The following is a 21,601-nucleotide window of genomic DNA, read 5'->3' on the forward strand; positions in this document are numbered from 1 at the left end:
TCTAAGTGCAGTCTCTAATTGCACCACCTGGTCACTAAGTGCAGTCTCTAATTGCACCACCTGGTCACTAAGTGCAGTCTCTAATTGCACCACCTGGTCTCTAAGTGCAGTCTCTAATTGCAGCACCTGGTCACTAAGTGCAGTCTCTAATTGCACCACCTGGTCTCTAAGTGCAGTCTCTAATTGCACCACCTGGTCTCTAAGTGCAGTCTCTAATTGCACCACCTGGTCACTAAGTGCAGTCTCTAATTGCAGCTCCCGGTGTCTCAGTGCAGTCTCTAATTGCACCACCTGGTCTCTAAGTGCAGTCTCTAATTGCACCACCTGGTCACTAAGTGCAGTCTCTAATTGCACCACCTGGTCTCTAAGTGCAGTCTCTAATTGCAGCTCCCGGTCTCTCAGTGCAGTCTCTAATTGCACCACCTGGTCTCTAAGTGCAGTCTCTAATTGCACCACCTGGTCTCTAAGTGCAGTCTCTAATTGCAGCACCTGGTCACTAAGTGCAGTCTCTAATTGCACCACCCGGTCACTAAGTGCAGTCTCTAATTGCACCACCTGGTCTCTAAGTGCAGTCTCTAATTGCACCACCTGGTCACTAAGTGCAGTCTCTAATTGCACCACCCGGTCACTAAGTGCAGTCTCTAATTGCACCACCTGGTCTCTCAGTGCAGTCTCTAATTGCAGCACCTGGTCACTAAGTGCAGTCTCTAATTGCACCACCTGGTCTCTCAGTGCAGTCTCTAATTGCACCACCCGGTCACTAAGTGCAGTCTCTAATTGCACCACCTGGTCACTAAGTGCAGTCTCTAATTGCACCACCCGGTCTCTCAGTGCAGTCTCTAATTGCACCACCTGGTCACTAAGTGCAGTCTCTAATTGCACCACCTGGTCTCTCAGTGCAGTCTCTAATTGCAGCACCTGGTCACTAAGTGCAGTCTCTAATTGCACCACCTGGTCTCTAAGTGCAGTCTCTAATTGCAGCACCTGGTCACTAAGTGCAGTCTCTAATTGCACCACCTGGTCTCTCAGTGCAGTCTCTAATTGCAGCACCTGGTCACTAAGTGCAGTCTCTAATTGCACCACCTGGTCTCTCAGTGCAGTCTCTAATTGCACCACCTGGTCTCTCAGTGCAGTCTCTAATTGCACCACCTGGTCTCTCAGTGCAGTCTCTAATTGCACCACCTGGTCTCTAAGTGCAGTCTCTAATTGCACCACCTGGTCTCTAAGTGCAGTCTCTAATTGCACCACCTGGTCTCTCAGTGCAGTCTCTAATTGCACCACCTGGTCTCTCAGTGCAGTCTCTAATTGCACCACCTGGTCTCTCAGTGCAGTCTCTAATTGCACCACCTGGTCTCTCAGTGCAGTCTCTAATTGCACCACCTGGTCTCTCAGTGCAGTCTCTAATTGCACCACCTGGTCTCTCAGTGCAGTCTCTAATTGCACCACCCGGTCACTAAGTGCAGTCTCTAATTGCACCACCTGGTCACTAAGTGCAGTCTCTAATTGCACCACCCGGTCTCTCAGTGCAGTCTCTAATTGCACCACCTGGTCACTAAGTGCAGTCTCTAATTGCACCACCTGGTCTCTCAGTGCAGTCTCTAATTGCAGCACCTGGTCACTAAGTGCAGTCTCTAATTGCACCACCTGGTCTCTAAGTGCAGTCTCTAATTGCACCACCTGGTCTCTCAGTGCAGTCTCTAATTGCACCACCTGGTCTCTCAGTGCAGTCTCTAATTGCACCACCTGGTCTCTCAGTGCAGTCTCTAATTGCACCACCTGGTCTCTAAGTGCAGTCTCTAATTGCACCACCTGGTCTCTAAGTGCAGTCTCTAATTGCACCACCTGGTCACTAAGTGCAGTCTCTAATTGCACCACCCGGTCTCTCAGTGCAGTCTCTAATTGCACCACCCGGTCACTAAGTGCAGTCTCTAATTGCACCACCTGGTCTCTCAGTGCAGTCTCTAATTGCACCACCTGGTCTCTCAGTGCAGTCTCTAATTGCACCACCTGGTCTCTAAGTGCAGTCTCTAATTGCACCACCTGGTCTCTAAGTGCAGTCTCTAATTGCACCACCTGGTCTCTAAGTGCAGTCTCTAATTGCACCACCCGGTCTCTAAGTGCAGTCTCTAATTGCACCACCTGGTCTCTAAGTGCAGTCTCTAATTGCACCACCTGGTCACTAAGTGCAGTCTCTAATTGCACCACCTGGTCTCTCAGTGCAGTCTCTAATTGCACCACCTGGTCTCTCAGTGCAGTCTCTAATTGCACCACCTGGTCTCTCAGTGCAGTCTCTAATTGCACCACCTGGTCTCTAAGTGCAGTCTCTAATTGCACCACCTGGTCTCTAAGTGCAGTCTCTAATTGCACCACCTGGTCTCTCAGTGCAGTCTCTAATTGCACCACCTGGTCTCTCAGTGCAGTCTCTAATTGCACCACCTGGTCTCTCAGTGCAGTCTCTAATTGCACCACCTGGTCTCTCAGTGCAGTCTCTAATTGCACCACCTGGTCTCTCAGTGCAGTCTCTAATTGCACCACCTGGTCTCTCAGTGCAGTCTCTAATTGCACCACCCGGTCACTAAGTGCAGTCTCTAATTGCACCACCTGGTCACTAAGTGCAGTCTCTAATTGCACCACCCGGTCTCTCAGTGCAGTCTCTAATTGCACCACCTGGTCACTAAGTGCAGTCTCTAATTGCACCACCTGGTCTCTCAGTGCAGTCTCTAATTGCAGCACCTGGTCACTAAGTGCAGTCTCTAATTGCACCACCTGGTCTCTAAGTGCAGTCTCTAATTGCACCACCTGGTCTCTCAGTGCAGTCTCTAATTGCACCACCTGGTCTCTCAGTGCAGTCTCTAATTGCACCACCTGGTCTCTCAGTGCAGTCTCTAATTGCACCACCTGGTCTCTAAGTGCAGTCTCTAATTGCACCACCTGGTCTCTAAGTGCAGTCTCTAATTGCACCACCTGGTCTCTCAGTGCAGTCTCTAATTGCACCACCTGGTCTCTCAGTGCAGTCTCTAATTGCACCACCTGGTCTCTCAGTGCAGTCTCTAATTGCACCACCTGGTCTCTCAGTGCAGTCTCTAATTGCACCACCTGGTCTCTCAGTGCAGTCTCTAATTGCACCACCTGGTCTCTCAGTGCAGTCTCTAATTGCACCACCTGGTCTCTAAGTGCAGTCTCTAATTGCACCACCTGGTCTCTAAGTGCAGTCTCTAATTGCACCACCTGGTCTCTAAGTGCAGTCTCTAATTGCACCACCTGGTCACTAAGTGCAGTCTCTAATTGCACCACCTGGTCACTAAGTGCAGTCTCTAATTGCACCACCTGGTCTCTAAGTGCAGTCTCTAATTGCAGCACCTGGTCACTAAGTGCAGTCTCTAATTGCACCACCTGGTCTCTAAGTGCAGTCTCTAATTGCACCACCCGGTCACTAAGTGCAGTCTCTAATTGCACCACCTGGTCTCTAAGTGCAGTCTCTAATTGCACCACCTGGTCTCTAAGTGCAGTCTCTAATTGCACCACCTGGTCACTAAGTGCAGTCTCTAATTGCAGCTCCCGGTCTCTCAGTGCAGTCTCTAATTGCACCACCTGGTCTCTAAGTGCAGTCTCTAATTGCACCACCTGGTCTCTCAGTGCAGTCTCTAATTGCACCACCTGGTCTCTAAGTGCAGTCTCTAATTGCACCACCTGGTCTCTAAGTGCAGTCTCTAATTGCACCACCTGGTCTCTCAGTGCAGTCTCTAATTGCACCACCTGGTCTCTCAGTGCAGTCTCTAATTGCACCACCTGGTCTCTCAGTGCAGTCTCTAATTGCACCACCTGGTCTCTCAGTGCAGTCTCTAATTGCACCACCTGGTCTCTCAGTGCAGTCTCTAATTGCACCACCTGGTCTCTCAGTGCAGTCTCTAATTGCACCACCCGGTCACTAAGTGCAGTCTCTAATTGCACCACCTGGTCACTAAGTGCAGTCTCTAATTGCACCACCCGGTCTCTCAGTGCAGTCTCTAATTGCACCACCTGGTCACTAAGTGCAGTCTCTAATTGCACCACCTGGTCTCTCAGTGCAGTCTCTAATTGCAGCACCTGGTCACTAAGTGCAGTCTCTAATTGCACCACCTGGTCTCTAAGTGCAGTCTCTAATTGCACCACCTGGTCTCTCAGTGCAGTCTCTAATTGCACCACCTGGTCTCTCAGTGCAGTCTCTAATTGCACCACCTGGTCTCTCAGTGCAGTCTCTAATTGCACCACCTGGTCTCTAAGTGCAGTCTCTAATTGCACCACCTGGTCTCTAAGTGCAGTCTCTAATTGCACCACCTGGTCTCTCAGTGCAGTCTCTAATTGCACCACCTGGTCTCTCAGTGCAGTCTCTAATTGCACCACCTGGTCTCTCAGTGCAGTCTCTAATTGCACCACCTGGTCTCTCAGTGCAGTCTCTAATTGCACCACCTGGTCTCTCAGTGCAGTCTCTAATTGCACCACCTGGTCTCTCAGTGCAGTCTCTAATTGCACCACCTGGTCTCTAAGTGCAGTCTCTAATTGCACCACCTGGTCTCTAAGTGCAGTCTCTAATTGCACCACCTGGTCTCTAAGTGCAGTCTCTAATTGCACCACCTGGTCACTAAGTGCAGTCTCTAATTGCACCACCTGGTCACTAAGTGCAGTCTCTAATTGCACCACCTGGTCTCTAAGTGCAGTCTCTAATTGCAGCACCTGGTCACTAAGTGCAGTCTCTAATTGCACCACCTGGTCTCTAAGTGCAGTCTCTAATTGCACCACCCGGTCACTAAGTGCAGTCTCTAATTGCACCACCTGGTCTCTAAGTGCAGTCTCTAATTGCACCACCTGGTCTCTAAGTGCAGTCTCTAATTGCACCACCTGGTCACTAAGTGCAGTCTCTAATTGCAGCTCCCGGTCTCTCAGTGCAGTCTCTAATTGCACCACCTGGTCTCTAAGTGCAGTCTCTAATTGCACCACCTGGTCACTAAGTGCAGTCTCTAATTGCACCACCTGGTCTCTAAGTGCAGTCTCTAATTGCAGCTCCCGGTCTCTCAGTGCAGTCTCTAATTGCACCACCCGGTCTCTAAGTGCAGTCTCTAATTGCACCACCCGGTCACTAAGTGCAGTCTCTAATTGCAGCACCTGGTCACTAAGTGCAGTCTCTAATTGCACCACCTGGTCTCTAAGTGCAGTCTCTAATTGCACCACCCGGTCACTAAGTGCAGTCTCTAATTGCACCACCTGGTCTCTAAGTGCAGTCTCTAATTGCAGCTCCCGGTCTCTCAGTGCAGTCTCTAATTGCACCACCTGGTCACTAAGTGCAGTCTCTAATTGCACCACCCGGTCACTAAGTGCAGTCTCTAATTGCACCACCTGGTCTCTAAGTGCAGTCTCTAATTGCAGCTCCCGGTCTCTCAGTGCAGTCTCTAATTGCACCACCTGGTCTCTAAGTGCAGTCTCTAATTGCACCACCTGGTCACTAAGTGCAGTCTCTAATTGCACCACCTGGTCTCTAAGTGCAGTCTCTAATTGCAGCTCCCGGTCTCTCAGTGCAGTCTCTAATTGCACCACCTGGTCTCTAAGTGCAGTCTCTAATTGCACCACCTGGTCACTAAGTGCAGTCTCTAATTGCACCACCTGGTCACTAAGTGCAGTCTCTAATTGCACCACCTGGTCTCTAAGTGCAGTCTCTAATTGCACCACCTGGTCACTAAGTGCAGTCTCTAATTGCACCACCTGGTCTCTCAGTGCAGTCTCTAATTGCACCACCTGGTCTCTAAGTGCAGTCTCTAATTGCAGCTCCCGGTCTCTCAGTGCAGTCTCTAATTGCACCACCTGGTCACTCAGTGCAGTCTCTAATTGCACCACCTGGTCTCTCAGTGCAGTCTCTAATTGCACCACCCGGTCTCTCAGTGCAGTCTCTAATTGCAGCACCTGGTCTCTCAGTGCAGTCTCTAATTGCACCACCTGGTCTCTAAGTGCAGTCTCTAATTGCACCACCTGGTCTCTAAGTGCAGTCTCTAATTGCACCACCTGGTCTCTAAGTGCAGTCTCTAATTGCAGCACCTGGTCTCTAAGTGCAGTCTCTAATTGCACCACCTGGTCACTAAGTGCAGTCTCTAATTGCACCACCTGGTCTCTAAGTGCAGTCTCTAATTGCACCACCTGCTCTCTCAGTGCAGTCTCTAATTGCACCACCTGGTCACTCAGTGCAGTCTCTAATTGCACCACCTGGTCTCTCAGTGCAGTCTCTAATTGCAGCACCTGGTCTCTAAGTGCAGTCTCTAATTGCACCACCTGGTCACTAAGTGCAGTCTCTAATTGCACCACCTGGTCTCTAAGTGCAGTCTCTAATTGCACCACCTGGTCACTAAGTGCAGTCTCTAATTGCACCACCTGGTCTCTAAGTGCAGTCTCTAATTGCACCACCTGCTCTCTCAGTGCAGTCTCTAATTGCACCACCTGGTCACTCAGTGCAGTCTCTAATTGCAGCACCTGGTCTCTAAGTGCAGTCTCTAATTGCACCACCTGGTCACTCAGTGCAGTCTCTAATTGCAGCACCTGGTCTCTAAGTGCAGTCTCTAATTGCACCACCTGGTCACTAAGTGCAGTCTCTAATTGCACCACCTGGTCTCTAAGTGCAGTCTCTAATTGCACCACCTGGTCTCTAAGTGCAGTCTCTAATTGCAGCACCTGGTCACTAAGTGCAGTCTCTAATTGCACCACCTGGTCTCTAAGTGCAGTCTCTAATTGCACCACCCGGTCACTAAGTGCAGTCTCTAATTGCACCACCTGGTCTCTAAGTGCAGTCTCTAATTGCACCACCTGGTCTCTAAGTGCAGTCTCTAATTGCACCACCTGGTCACTAAGTGCAGTCTCTAATTGCAGCTCCCGGTCTCTCAGTGCAGTCTCTAATTGCACCACCTGGTCTCTAAGTGCAGTCTCTAATTGCACCACCTGGTCACTAAGTGCAGTCTCTAATTGCACCACCTGGTCTCTAAGTGCAGTCTCTAATTGCAGCTCCCGGTCTCTCAGTGCAGTCTCTAATTGCACCACCCGGTCTCTAAGTGCAGTCTCTAATTGCACCACCCGGTCACTAAGTGCAGTCTCTAATTGCAGCACCTGGTCACTAAGTGCAGTCTCTAATTGCACCACCTGGTCTCTAAGTGCAGTCTCTAATTGCACCACCCGGTCACTAAGTGCAGTCTCTAATTGCACCACCTGGTCTCTAAGTGCAGTCTCTAATTGCAGCTCCCGGTCTCTCAGTGCAGTCTCTAATTGCACCACCTGGTCTCTAAGTGCAGTCTCTAATTGCACCACCTGGTCACTAAGTGCAGTCTCTAATTGCACCACCTGGTCACTCAGTGCAGTCTCTAATTGCACCACCTGGTCTCTAAGTGCAGTCTCTAATTGCACCACCTGGTCTCTAAGTGCAGTCTCTAATTGCACCACCTGGTCTCTAAGTGCAGTCTCTAATTGCACCACCTGGTCTCTAAGTGCAGTCTCTAATTGCAGCTCCCGGTCTCTCAGTGCAGTCTCTAATTGCACCACCTGGTCACTAAGTGCAGTCTCTAATTGCACCACCTGGTCACTAAGTGCAGTCTCTAATTGCACCACCTGGTCTCTAAGTGCAGTCTCTAATTGCACCACCTGGTCACTAAGTGCAGTCTCTAATTGCACCACCTGGTCTCTCAGTGCAGTCTCTAATTGCACCACCTGGTCTCTAAGTGCAGTCTCTAATTGCAGCTCCCGGTCTCTCAGTGCAGTCTCTAATTGCACCACCTGGTCACTCAGTGCAGTCTCTAATTGCACCACCTGGTCTCTCAGTGCAGTCTCTAATTGCACCACCCGGTCTCTCAGTGCAGTCTCTAATTGCAGCACCTGGTCTCTCAGTGCAGTCTCTAATTGCACCACCTGGTCTCTAAGTGCAGTCTCTAATTGCACCACCTGGTCTCTAAGTGCAGTCTCTAATTGCACCACCTGGTCTCTAAGTGCAGTCTCTAATTGCAGCACCTGGTCTCTAAGTGCAGTCTCTAATTGCACCACCTGGTCACTAAGTGCAGTCTCTAATTGCACCACCTGGTCTCTAAGTGCAGTCTCTAATTGCACCACCTGCTCTCTCAGTGCAGTCTCTAATTGCACCACCTGGTCACTCAGTGCAGTCTCTAATTGCACCACCTGGTCTCTCAGTGCAGTCTCTAATTGCACCACCTGGTCTCTAAGTGCAGTCTCTAATTGCACCACCTGGTCACTAAGTGCAGTCTCTAATTGCACCACCTGGTCTCTCAGTGCAGTCTCTAATTGCACCACCTGGTCTCTAAGTGCAGTCTCTAATTGCACCACCTGGTCTCTAAGTGCAGTCTCTAATTGCAGCACCTGGTCACTAAGTGCAGTCTCTAATTGCACCACCTGGTCACTAAGTGCAGTCTCTAATTGCACCACCTGGTCTCTAAGTGCAGTCTCTAATTGCACCACCTGGTCACTAAGTGCAGTCTCTAATTGCACCACCTGGTCTCTCAGTGCAGTCTCTAATTGCACCACCTGGTCTCTAAGTGCAGTCTCTAATTGCAGCTCCCGGTCTCTCAGTGCAGTCTCTAATTGCACCACCTGGTCACTCAGTGCAGTCTCTAATTGCACCACCTGGTCTCTCAGTGCAGTCTCTAATTGCACCACCCGGTCTCTCAGTGCAGTCTCTAATTGCAGCACCTGGTCTCTCAGTGCAGTCTCTAATTGCACCACCTGGTCTCTAAGTGCAGTCTCTAATTGCACCACCTGGTCTCTAAGTGCAGTCTCTAATTGCACCACCTGGTCTCTAAGTGCAGTCTCTAATTGCAGCACCTGGTCTCTAAGTGCAGTCTCTAATTGCACCACCTGGTCACTAAGTGCAGTCTCTAATTGCACCACCTGGTCTCTAAGTGCAGTCTCTAATTGCACCACCTGCTCTCTCAGTGCAGTCTCTAATTGCACCACCTGGTCACTCAGTGCAGTCTCTAATTGCACCACCTGGTCTCTCAGTGCAGTCTCTAATTGCAGCACCTGGTCTCTAAGTGCAGTCTCTAATTGCACCACCTGGTCACTAAGTGCAGTCTCTAATTGCACCACCTGGTCTCTAAGTGCAGTCTCTAATTGCACCACCTGGTCACTAAGTGCAGTCTCTAATTGCACCACCTGGTCTCTAAGTGCAGTCTCTAATTGCACCACCTGCTCTCTCAGTGCAGTCTCTAATTGCACCACCTGGTCACTCAGTGCAGTCTCTAATTGCAGCACCTGGTCTCTAAGTGCAGTCTCTAATTGCACCACCTGGTCACTCAGTGCAGTCTCTAATTGCAGCACCTGGTCTCTAAGTGCAGTCTCTAATTGCACCACCTGGTCACTAAGTGCAGTCTCTAATTGCACCACCTGGTCTCTAAGTGCAGTCTCTAATTGCACCACCTGGTCTCTAAGTGCAGTCTCTAATTGCAGCACCTGGTCTCTAAGTGCAGTCTCTAATTGCACCACCTGGTCACTAAGTGCAGTCTCTAATTGCAGCACCTGGTCTCTAAGTGCAGTCTCTAATTGCACCACCCGGTCTCTCAGTGCAGTCTCTAATTGCACCACCTGGTCACTAAGTGCAGTCTCTAATTGCACCACCTGGTCTCTAAGTGCAGTCTCTAATTGCACCACCTGGTCTCTAAGTGCAGTCTCTAATTGCACCACCTGGTCTCTCAGTGCAGTCTCTAATTGCACCACCCGGTCTCTCAGTGCAGTCTCTAATTGCACCACCCGGTCTCTAAGTGCAGTCTCTAATTGCACCACCTGGTCACTAAGTGCAGTCTCTAATTGCACCACCTGGTCTCTAAGTGCAGTCTCTAATTGCACCACCTGGTCACTAAGTGCAGTCTCTAATTGCACCACCTGGTCACTAAGTGCAGTCTCTAATTGCACCACCTGGTCTCTAAGTGCAGTCTCTAATTGCACCACCTGGTCACTAAGTGCAGTCTCTAATTGCACCACCTGGTCACTAAGTGCAGTCTCTAATTGCACCACCTGGTCACTAAGTGCAGTCTCTAATTGCACCACCTGGTCACTAAGTGCAGTCTCTAATTGCACCACCTGGTCTCTAAGTGCAGTCTCTAATTGCACCACCTGGTCACTAAGTGCAGTCTCTAATTGCACCACCTGGTCACTAAGTGCAGTCTCTAATTGCACCACCTGGTCTCTAAGTGCAGTCTCTAATTGCACCACCTGGTCACTAAGTGCAGTCTCTAATTGCACCACCCGGTCTCTCAGTGCAGTCTCTAATTGCACCACCTGGTCACTAAGTGCAGTCTCTAATTGCACCACCCGGTCTCTCAGTGCAGTCTCTAATTGCACCACCTGGTCTCTAAGTGCAGTCTCTAATTGCACCACCTGGTCTCTAAGTGCAGTCTCTAATTGCACCACCTGGTCACTAAGTGCAGTCTCTAATTGCACCACCTGGTCACTAAGTGCAGTCTCTAATTGCACCACCTGGTCTCTAAGTGCAGTCTCTAATTGCAGCACCTGGTCACTAAGTGCAGTCTCTAATTGCACCACCTGGTCACTAAGTGCAGTCTCTAATTGCACCACCCGGTCACTAAGTGCAGTCTCTAATTGCACCACCTGGTCTCTAAGTGCAGTCTCTAATTGCAGCTCCAGGTCTCTCAGTGCAGTCTCTAATTGCACCACCTGGTCACTAAGTGCAGTCTCTAATTGCACCACCTGGTCACTAAGTGCAGTCTCTAATTGCACCACCTGGTCTCTAAGTGCAGTCTCTAATTGCACCACCCGGTCACTAAGTGCAGTCTCTAATTGCACCACCTGGTCTCTAAGTGCAGTCTCTAATTGCAGCTCCCGGTCTCTCAGTGCAGTCTCTAATTGCACCACCTGGTCACTAAGTGCAGTCTCTAATTGCACCACCTGGTCACTAAGTGCAGTCTCTAATTGCACCACCTGGTCTCTAAGTGCAGTCTCTAATTGCACCACCCGGTCACTAAGTGCAGTCTCTAATTGCACCACCTGGTCTCTAAGTGCAGTCTCTAATTGCAGCACCTGGTCTCTAAGTGCAGTCTCTAATTGCACCACCTGGTCACTAAGTGCAGTCTCTAATTGCACCACCTGGTCTCTAAGTGCAGTCTCTAATTGCACCACCTGGTCTCTAAGTGCAGTCTCTAATTGCACCACCCGGTCACTAAGTGCAGTCTCTAATTGCACCACCCGGTCACTAAGTGCAGTCTCTAATTGCACCACCTGGTCTCTAAGTGCAGTCTCTAATTGCACCACCTGGTCTCTAAGTGCAGTCTCTAATTGCACCACCTGGTCTCTAAGTGCAGTCTCTAATTGCACCACCTGGTCACTAAGTGCAGTCTCTAATTGCACCACCCGGTCACTAAGTGCAGTCTCTAATTGCACCACCCGGTCACTAAGTGCAGTCTCTAATTGCACCACCTGGTCTCTAAGTGCAGTCTCTAATTGCACCACCTGGTCTCTAAGTGCAGTCTCTAATTGCACCACCTGGTCTCTAAGTGCAGTCTCTAATTGCACCACCTGGTCACTAAGTGCAGTCTCTAATTGCACCACCTGGTCTCTAAGTGCAGTCTCTAATTGCACCACCTGGTCTCTCAGTGCAGTCTCTAATTGCAGCACCTGGTCTCTAAGTGCAGTCTCTAATTGCACCACCTGGTCACTAAGTGCAGTCTCTAATTGCACCACCTGGTCTCTAAGTGCAGTCTCTAATTGCACCACCTGGTCTCTAAGTGCAGTCTCTAATTGCACCACCCGGTCACTAAGTGCAGTCTCTAATTGCACCACCCGGTCACTAAGTGCAGTCTCTAATTGCACCACCTGGTCTCTAAGTGCAGTCTCTAATTGCACCACCTGGTCTCTAAGTGCAGTCTCTAATTGCACCACCTGGTCTCTAAGTGCAGTCTCTAATTGCACCACCTGGTCACTAAGTGCAGTCTCTAATTGCACCACCTGGTCTCTAAGTGCAGTCTCTAATTGCACCACCTGGTCTCTAAGTGCAGTCTCTAATTGCAGCACCTGGTCTCTAAGTGCAGTCTCTAATTGCACCACCTGGTCACTAAGTGCAGTCTCTAATTGCACCACCTGGTCTCTAAGTGCAGTCTCTAATTGCACCACCCGGTCTCTCAGTGCAGTCTCTAATTGCACCACCCGGTCACTAAGTGCAGTCTCTAATTGCACCACCTGGTCACTAAGTGCAGTCTCTAATTGCACCACCTGGTCTCTAAGTGCAGTCTCTAATTGCACCACCTGGTCTCTAAGTGCAGTCTCTAATTGCACCACCTGGTCTCTAAGTGCAGTCTCTAATTGCACCACCCGGTCTCTCAGTGCAGTCTCTAATTGCACCACCCGGTCACTAAGTGCAGTCTCTAATTGCACCACCTGGTCACTAAGTGCAGTCTCTAATTGCACCACCTGGTCTCTAAGTGCAGTCTCTAATTGCACCACCTGGTCTCTAAGTGCAGTCTCTAATTGCACCACCTGGTCTCTAAGTGCAGTCTCTAATTGCACCACCTGGTCACTAAGTGCAGTCTCTAATTGCACCACCCGGTCACTAAGTGCAGTCTCTAATTGCACCACCCGGTCACTAAGTGCAGTCTCTAATTGCACCACCTGGTCTCTAAGTGCAGTCTCTAATTGCACCACCTGGTCTCTAAGTGCAGCCTCTAATTGCACCACCTGGTCTCTAAGTGCAGTCTCTAATTGCACCACCTGGTCACTAAGTGCAGTCTCTAATTGCACCACCTGGTCTCTAAGTGCAGTCTCTAATTGCACCACCTGGTCTCTCAGTGCAGTCTCTAATTGCAGCACCTGGTCTCTAAGTGCAGTCTCTAATTGCACCACCTGGTCACTAAGTGCAGTCTCTAATTGCACCACCTGGTCTCTAAGTGCAGTCTCTAATTGCACCACCTGGTCTCTAAGTGCAGTCTCTAATTGCACCACCCGGTCACTAAGTGCAGTCTCTAATTGCACCACCCGGTCACTAAGTGCAGTCTCTAATTGCACCACCTGGTCTCTAAGTGCAGTCTCTAATTGCACCACCTGGTCTCTAAGTGCAGTCTCTAATTGCACCACCTGGTCTCTAAGTGCAGTCTCTAATTGCACCACCTGGTCACTAAGTGCAGTCTCTAATTGCACCACCTGGTCTCTAAGTGCAGTCTCTAATTGCACCACCTGGTCTCTAAGTGCAGTCTCTAATTGCAGCACCTGGTCTCTAAGTGCAGTCTCTAATTGCACCACCTGGTCACTAAGTGCAGTCTCTAATTGCACCACCTGGTCTCTAAGTGCAGTCTCTAATTGCACCACCCGGTCTCTCAGTGCAGTCTCTAATTGCACCACCTGGTCTCTAAGTGCAGTCTCTAATTGCAGCTCCCGGTCTCTCAGTGCAGTCTCTAATTGCACCACCTGGTCACTAAGTGCAGTCTCTAATTGCACCACCTGGTCACTAAGTGCAGTCTCTAATTGCACCACCCGGTCACTAAGTGCAGTCTCTAATTGCACCACCTGGTCACTAAGTGCAGTCTCTAATTGCACCACCCGGTCACTAAGTGCAGTCTCTAATTGCACCACCTGGTCACTAAGTGCAGTCTCTAATTGCACCACCTGGTCTCTAAGTGCAGTCTCTAATTGCACCACCTGGTCTCTCAGTGCAGTCTCTAATTGCAGCACCTGGTCTCTAAGTGCAGTCTCTAATTGCACCACCTGGTCACTAAGTGCAGTCTCTAATTGCACCACCTGGTCTCTAAGTGCAGTCTCTAATTGCACCACCTGGTCTCTAAGTGCAGTCTCTAATTGCACCACCCGGTCACTAAGTGCAGTCTCTAATTGCACCACCCGGTCACTAAGTGCAGTCTCTAATTGCACCACCTGGTCTCTAAGTGCAGTCTCTAATTGCACCACCTGGTCTCTAAGTGCAGTCTCTAATTGCACCACCTGGTCTCTAAGTGCAGTCTCTAATTGCACCACCTGGTCACTAAGTGCAGTCTCTAATTGCACCACCTGGTCTCTAAGTGCAGTCTCTAATTGCACCACCTGGTCTCTAAGTGCAGTCTCTAATTGCAGCACCTGGTCTCTAAGTGCAGTCTCTAATTGCACCACCTGGTCACTAAGTGCAGTCTCTAATTGCACCACCTGGTCTCTAAGTGCAGTCTCTAATTGCACCACCCGGTCTCTCAGTGCAGTCTCTAATTGCACCACCTGGTCTCTAAGTGCAGTCTCTAATTGCAGCTCCCGGTCTCTCAGTGCAGTCTCTAATTGCACCACCTGGTCACTAAGTGCAGTCTCTAATTGCACCACCTGGTCACTAAGTGCAGTCTCTAATTGCACCACCCGGTCACTAAGTGCAGTCTCTAATTGCACCACCTGGTCACTAAGTGCAGTCTCTAATTGCAGCTCCCGGTCTCTCAGTGCAGTCTCTAATTGCACCACCTGGTCTCTAAGTGCAGTCTCTAATTGCACCACCTGGTCACTAAGTGCAGTCTCTAATTGCACCACCTGGTCACTAAGTGCAGTCTCTAATTGCACCACCTGGTCACTAAGTGCAGTCTCTAATTGCACCACCTGGTCACTAAGTGCAGTCTCTAATTGCACCACCTGGTCACTAAGTGCAGTCTCTAATTGCAGCTCCCGGTCTCTCAGTGCAGTCTCTAATTGCACCACCTGGTCTCTAAGTGCAGTCTCTAATTGCACCACCTGGTCTCTAAGTGCAGTCTCTAATTGCACCACCTGGTCACTAAGTGCAGTCTCTAATTGCACCACCCGGTCTCTCAGTGCAGTCTCTAATTGCACCACCTGGTCTCTAAGTGCAGTCTCTAATTGCACCACCTGGTCACTAAGTGCAGTCTCTAATTGCACCACCTGGTCTCTCAGTGCAGTCTCTAATTGCACCACCCGGTCACTAAGTGCAGTCTCTAATTGCAGCACCCGGTCTCTAAGTGCAGTCTCTAATTGCACCACCTGGTCTCTCAGTGCAGTCTCTAATTGCACCACCTGGTCTCTCAGTGCAGTCTCTAATTGCACCACCTGGTCTCTCAGTGCAGTCTCTAATTGCACCACCTGGTCTCTCAGTGCAGTCTCTAATTGCACCACCTGGTCTCTCAGTGCAGTCTCTAATTGCACCACCTGGTCTCTCAGTGCAGTCTCTAATTGCACCACCTGGTCTCTAAGTGCAGTCTCTAATTGCACCACCTGGTCTCTAAGTGCAGTCTCTAATTGCACCACCTGGTCACTAAGTGCAGTCTCTAATTGCACCACCTGGTCTCTCAGTGCAGTCTCTAATTGCACCACCCGGTCACTAAGTGCAGTCTCTAATTGCACCACCTGGTCTCTCAGTGCAGTCTCTAATTGCACCACCCGGTCACTAAGTGCAGTCTCTAATTGCACCACCTGGTCTCTAAGTGCAGTCTCTAATTGCACCACCCGGTCACTAAGTGCAGTCTCTAATTGCACCACCTGGTCACTAAGTGCAGTCTCTAATTGCACCACCCGGTCACTAAGTGCAGTCTCTAATTGCACCACCCGGTCACTAAGTGCAGTCTCTAATTGCACCACCTGGTCTCTAAGTGCAGTCTCTAATTGCACCACCCGGTCACTAAGTGCAGTCTCTAATTGCACCACCTGGTCACTAAGTGCAGTCTCTAATTGCACCACCCGGTCACTAAGTGCAGTCTCTAATTGCACCACCCGGTCACTAAGTGCAGTCTCTAATTGCACCACCCGGTCACTAAGTGCAGTCTCTAATTGCACCACCCGGTCACTAAGTGCAGTCTCTAATTGCACCACCCGGTCACTAAGTGCAGTCTCTAATTGCACCACCTGGTCACTAAGTGCAGTCTCTAATTGCACCACCCGGTCACTAAGTGCAGTCTCTAATTGCACCACCCGGTCACTAAGTGCAGTCTCTAATTGCACCACCTGGTCTCTAAGTGCAGTCTCTAATTGCAGCTCCCGGTCTCTCAGTGCAGTCTCTAATTGCACCACCTGGTCTCTAAGTGCAGTCTCTAATTGCACCACCTGGTCTCTAAGTGCAGTCTCTAATTGCACCACCTGGTCACTAAGTGCAGTCTCTAATTGCACCACCTGGTCACTAAGTGCAGTCTCTAATTGCACCACCTGGTCTCTAAGTGCAGTCTCTAATTGCACCACCTGGTCACTAAGTGCAGTCTCTAATTGCACCACCTGGTCACTAAGTGCAGTCTCTAATTGCACCACCTGGTCACTAAGTGCAGTCTCTAATTGCAGCTCCCGGTCTCTCAGTGCAGTCTCTAATTGCACCACCTGGTCACTAAGTGCAGTCTCTAATTGCACCACCTGGTCACTAAGTGCAGTCTCTAATTGCACCACCTGGTCACTAAGTGCAGTCTCTAATTGCACCACCTGGTCTCTCAGTGCAGTCTCTAATTGCACCACCTGGTCACTAAGTGCAGTCTCTAATTGCACCACCTGGTCACTAAGTGCAGTCTCTAATTGCAGCTCCCGGTCTCTCAGTGCAGTCTCTAATTGCAGCACCTGGTCACTAAGTGCAGTCTCTAATTGCAGCTCCCGGTCTCTCAGTGCAGTCTCTAATTGCACCACCCGGTCACTAAGTGCAGTCTCTAATTGCAGCACCTGGTCACTAAGTGCAGTCTCTAATTGCACCACCTGGTCACTAAGTGCAGTCTCTAATTGCAGCACCTGGTCACTAAGTGCAGTCTCTAATTGCACCACCCGGTCTCTAAGTGCAGTCTCTAATTGCACCACCTGGTCACTAAGTGCAGTCTCTAATTGCAGCTCCCGGTCTCTCAGTGCAGTCTCTAATTGCACCACCTGGTCTCTAAGTGCAGTCTCTAATTGCACCACCTGGTCACTCAGTGCAGTCTCTAATTGCACCACCTGGTCACTAAGTGCAGTCTCTAATTGCAGCTCCCGGTCTCTCAGTGCAGTCTCTAATTGCACCACCTGGTCACTAAGTGCAGTCTCTAATTGCACCACCCGGTCTCTCAGTGCAGTCTCTAATTGCACCACCTGGTCACTAAGTGCAGTCTCTAATTGCACCACCTGGTCACTAAGTGCAGTCTCTAATTGCAGCTCCCGGTCTCTCAGTGCAGTCTCTAATTGCACCACCTGGTCACTAAGTGCAGTCTCTAATTGCACCACCCGGTCTCTCAGTGCAGTCTCTAATTGCACCACCTGGTCTCTAAGTGCAGTCTCTAATTGCACCACCTGGTCACTCAGTGCAGTCTCTAATTGCACCACCTGGTCACTAAGTGCAGTCTCTAATTGCACCACCCGGTCTCTCAGTGCAGTCTCTAATTGCACCACCTGGTCTCTAAGTGCAGTCTCTAATTGCACCACCTGGTCACTCAGTGCAGTCTCTAATTGCACCACCTGGTCACTCAGTGCAGTCTCTAATTGCACCACCTGGTCTCTCAGTGCAGTCTCTAATTGCACCACCTGGTCACTAAGTGCAGTCTCTAATTGCACCACCTGGTCTCTAAGTGCAGTCTCTAATTGCAGCTCCCGGTCTCTCAGTGCAGTCTCTAATTGCACCACCTGGTCACTAAGTGCAGTCTCTAATTGCAGCTCCCGGTCTCTCAGTGCAGTCTCTAATTGCACCACCTGGTCACTAAGTGCAGTCTCTAATTGCACCACCCGGTCTCTCAGTGCAGTCTCTAATTGCACCACCTGGTCACTAAGTGCAGTCTCTAATTGCACCACCTGGTCACTCAGTGCAGTCTCTAATTGCACCACCTGGTCACTAAGTGCAGTCTCTAATTGCACCACCTGGTCACTCAGTGCAGTCTCTAATTGCACCACCTGGTCTCTAAGTGCAGTCTCTAATTGCACCACCTGGTCACTAAGTGCAGTCTCTAATTGCAGCTCCCGGTCTCTCAGTGCAGTCTCTAATTGCACCACCTGGTCACTAAGTGCAGTCTCTAATTGCACCACCCGGTCTCTCAGTGCAGTCTCTAATTGCACCACCTGGTCTCTAAGTGCAGTCTCTAATTGCACCACCTGGTCACTCAGTGCAGTCTCTAATTGCACCACCTGGTCACTAAGTGCAGTCTCTAATTGCAGCTCCCGGTCTCTCAGTGCAGTCTCTAATTGCACCACCTGGTCACTAAGTGCAGTCTCTAATTGCACCACCCGGTCTCTCAGTGCAGTCTCTAATTGCACCACCTGGTCACTAAGTGCAGTCTCTAATTGCACCACCTGGTCACTAAGTGCAGTCTCTAATTGCACCACCTGGTCACTAAGTGCAGTCTCTAATTGCACCACCCGGTCTCTCAGTGCAGTCTCTAATTGCACCACCTGGTCACTAAGTGCAGTCTCTAATTGCACCACCTGGTCTCTCAGTGCAGTCTCTAATTGCACCACCTGGTCTCTAAGTGCAGTCTCTAATTGCACCACCTGGTCACTCAGTGCAGTCTCTAATTGCACCACCTGGTCACTAAGTGCAGTCTCTAATTGCAGCTCCCGGTCTCTCAGTGCAGTCTCTAATTGCACCACCTGGTCACTAAGTGCAGTCTCTAATTGCACCACCCGGTCTCTCAGTGCAGTCTCTAATTGCACCACCTGGTCACTAAGTGCAGTCTCTAATTGCACCACCTGGTCACTCAGTGCAGTCTCTAATTGCACCACCTGGTCACTAAGTGCAGTCTCTAATTGCAGCACCTGGTCACTAAGTGCAGTCTCTAATTGCAGCTCCCGGTCTCTCAGTGCAGTCTCTAATTGCAGCACCTGGTCACTAAGTGCAGTCTCTAATTGCACCACCTGGTCACTAAGTGCAGTCTCTAATTGCAGCTCCCGGTCTCTCAGTGCAGTCTCTAATTGCACCACCTGGTCACTCAGTGCAGTCTCTAATTGCACCACCTGGTCACTAAGTGCAGTCTCTAATTGCACCACCTGGTCACTAAGTGCAGTCTCTAATTGCAGCTCCCGGTCTCTCAGTGCAGTCTCTAATTGCAGCTCCAGGAGTCTCAAGCGGGGTCTCCAAGCGCATCATGCCAAACAAAACACTGATAAATCCTGAGTATCTACTTCTGGTAGACAGCGACAGCAGGAAGAGTTTGAGGCAACAAAACCACCTCAGGGAGGTGACTCTATGACCCCTCCACTACGACCCACGACCCCCGTCTCCCCGATCCCTCTGCCTTGATACTGTGTTTCACCCCACACTCCCCCACCCTGACAGTGTGACCCCTCTAGCCTGTTAAATAGCATCACGATGCCTTCACCAGAGGATTCTCCCAGAGATTCTACAGCCCAGGGGTCAGGACCTCTGTACTTACCCAGGGCTCCCTGACAGATGTCAGTACGAGTGGCTCCTTCAATTATAAACTGTGGATTCGAACTTAACTCCTGCAAGAAAGATAGAGGTTAGAGGGTTACAGAGATATTGAAACCAGACCCACTGGTTATCTAGCTCAATATAACAGCTCAGGACTTCCTGCCAAAGGAACAGTGAGATGTGAGATACCCCTTGCCAATGTTAATATTCAGATCAGACACCAGCTGCAGGCGAGGGGGGGGCAGTCTCAAGATTGAACGTGGTAAATCGCAATTTGCCTCCGAGCTCACAATCATCTGCAGTGAGCAGTTGGACATCGTGCACTGGTACACAGTTGGTAAACTCAACAACATGAAATCCTGTCCATTCATGGCCAAAGACCTTTTAATAATACAATAATTGTAACTATTGTCAAAAAACCCCTTTCTGGTACCTGAAATTAACAAGTATGGAGTCTCATCCTTCAGCTTTTTCTCCATTCGTTCATGGGATGTGGGCGTTGCTGGCCAGGCCAGCATTTATTGCCCATCCCTAACTGCCCTTGAGAAGGTGGTGGTGAGCTGCCTTCTTGAACGGCTGCAGTCCATGTGGGGTAGGTACACCCACAGTGCTGTTAGGAAGGGAGTTCCAGGATTTTGACCCAGCGACAGTGAAGGAACGGCGATATAGTTCCAAGTCAGGATGGTGTGTGACTTGGAGGGGAACTTGTGTTCCCATGTATTTGCTGCCCTTGTCCTTCTAGTTGGTAGAGGTAGCAGGTTTGGAAGGTGCTGTCGAAGGAGCCTTGGTGAGTTGCTGTTGTGCATCTTGTAGATGGTACACACTGCTGCCACTGTGCGTCATAGGAATACATGAATTCGGAGCAGGAGTAGGCCATTCGGCCCCTCAAGCTGTTTTGCTGGTGCTGGTGGGGAGAGTTTAAACGAGTTTGGCCAGGGGATGGGGACCTGAGGGTAGACTCAGTTGGGACAAAATCAGAAATACAGTAATCATGGGTGACTTCAATTTGCATATAGACTGGGTAAACCTAATGAGCACTAATGCTGTGGAGGATGAGTTTCTGCAGTGTGTTAGGGATGGTTTTCTTGAGCAGTAGGCTGAGGAACCGACTAGAGAACAGACTATTTTAGATCTAGTATTATGTAATGAGGAAGGGCTAATTAACAATCTTGTTGCAAAAGAACCTTTAGGGCTGAGTGACCATAATATGATAGAATTTTACATTGTGATTGAAAATGAGGTAGTTCAATCTGAAGCCGGGGGTTAAATCTGAACAAAGGAAATTATGAAGGTATGAGGGGCAAATTGGCTGAGGTGGATTGGGAAAATACATTAAAAGGTATGACAGTGCATAGACAATAGATAGTCTTTAAAGAAATATTATATAGTTTACAGAAACTATACATTCCTTCAAGGCACAAAAACCCAAAAAGTAAAGGCAGTCAACTGTGAATAACAAAAGAAGTTAAGGATGAAATAAGATTAAAAGAAAAGGACTATAAAGTTGTCAGAAATAGTAGTAAACCTGAGGATTGGGAAGATTTTAGAATACAGCAAAGGAGGACAAACAAACTGATAAAGGGAGAATAGAATATGAATGTAAACGAGCAAAAACCATAAAATCGGAATGTAAAAACTTCTACAGGTGTGTAAAAAGGAAATGTTTGGCTGAGAAAAAAGTGGGTCCATTACAGACAGAGTCAGGAGAATTTATAATGGGGAATAGAGAAATGGCAGAGAAGCTAAATGATTAGAACAAAGAACAAAGAACAAAGATAATTACAGCACAGGAACAGGCCCTTCGGCCCTCCAAGCCTGCGCCGATCCAGATCCTCTCTCTAAACATGTCGCCTATTTTCTAAGGTTCTGTATCTCTTTTCTTCCTGCCCATTCATGTATCTGTCTAGATACATCTTAAAAGACTCCATCGTGCCCGCATCTACCACCTTCGCTGGCAATGCGTTCCAGGTGCCCACCACCCTCTGCGTAAAGAACTTTCCACGCATATCCCCTTTAAACTTTTCCCCTTTCACTTTGAACTCGTGTCCTCTAGTAATTGAAACCCCCACTCTGGGAAAAAGCCTCTTGCTATCCACCCTGTCTATACCTCTCATGATTTTGTACACCTCAATCAGGTCCCCCCTCAACCTCCGTCTTTCTAATGAAAATAATCCTAATCTGCTCAACTTCTCTTCATAGCTAGCGCCCTCCATACCAGGCAACATCCTGGTGAACCTCCTCTGCACCCTCTCCAAAGCATCCACATCCTTTTGATAATGTGGCGACCAGAACTGCACGCAGTATTCCAAATGT

The 21,601-nt window shown here is 49.4% G+C and overlaps 1 protein-coding gene across 1 annotated transcript in view; it reads right to left on the reverse strand.

The window, feature by feature from the left end:
* LOC137361887 (calpain-2 catalytic subunit-like) overlaps window positions 1-21,601 on the reverse strand; it is a gene marked incomplete at its 3' end in the record, with an annotated part of 157,257 nt that overhangs the window by 81,637 nt on the left and 54,019 nt on the right. The window contains 1 exon segment of the mRNA XM_068026486.1: window positions 19,290-19,359. Within this exon segment, the coding sequence (XP_067882587.1) occupies window positions 19,290-19,359 (70 nt within the window).

The sequence above is a fragment of the Heterodontus francisci genome, unplaced genomic scaffold (genome assembly GCF_036365525.1).
Source record: "Heterodontus francisci isolate sHetFra1 unplaced genomic scaffold, sHetFra1.hap1 HAP1_SCAFFOLD_916, whole genome shotgun sequence".
In the NCBI taxonomy this organism is placed as follows: Eukaryota; Metazoa; Chordata; class Chondrichthyes; order Heterodontiformes; family Heterodontidae; genus Heterodontus; species Heterodontus francisci.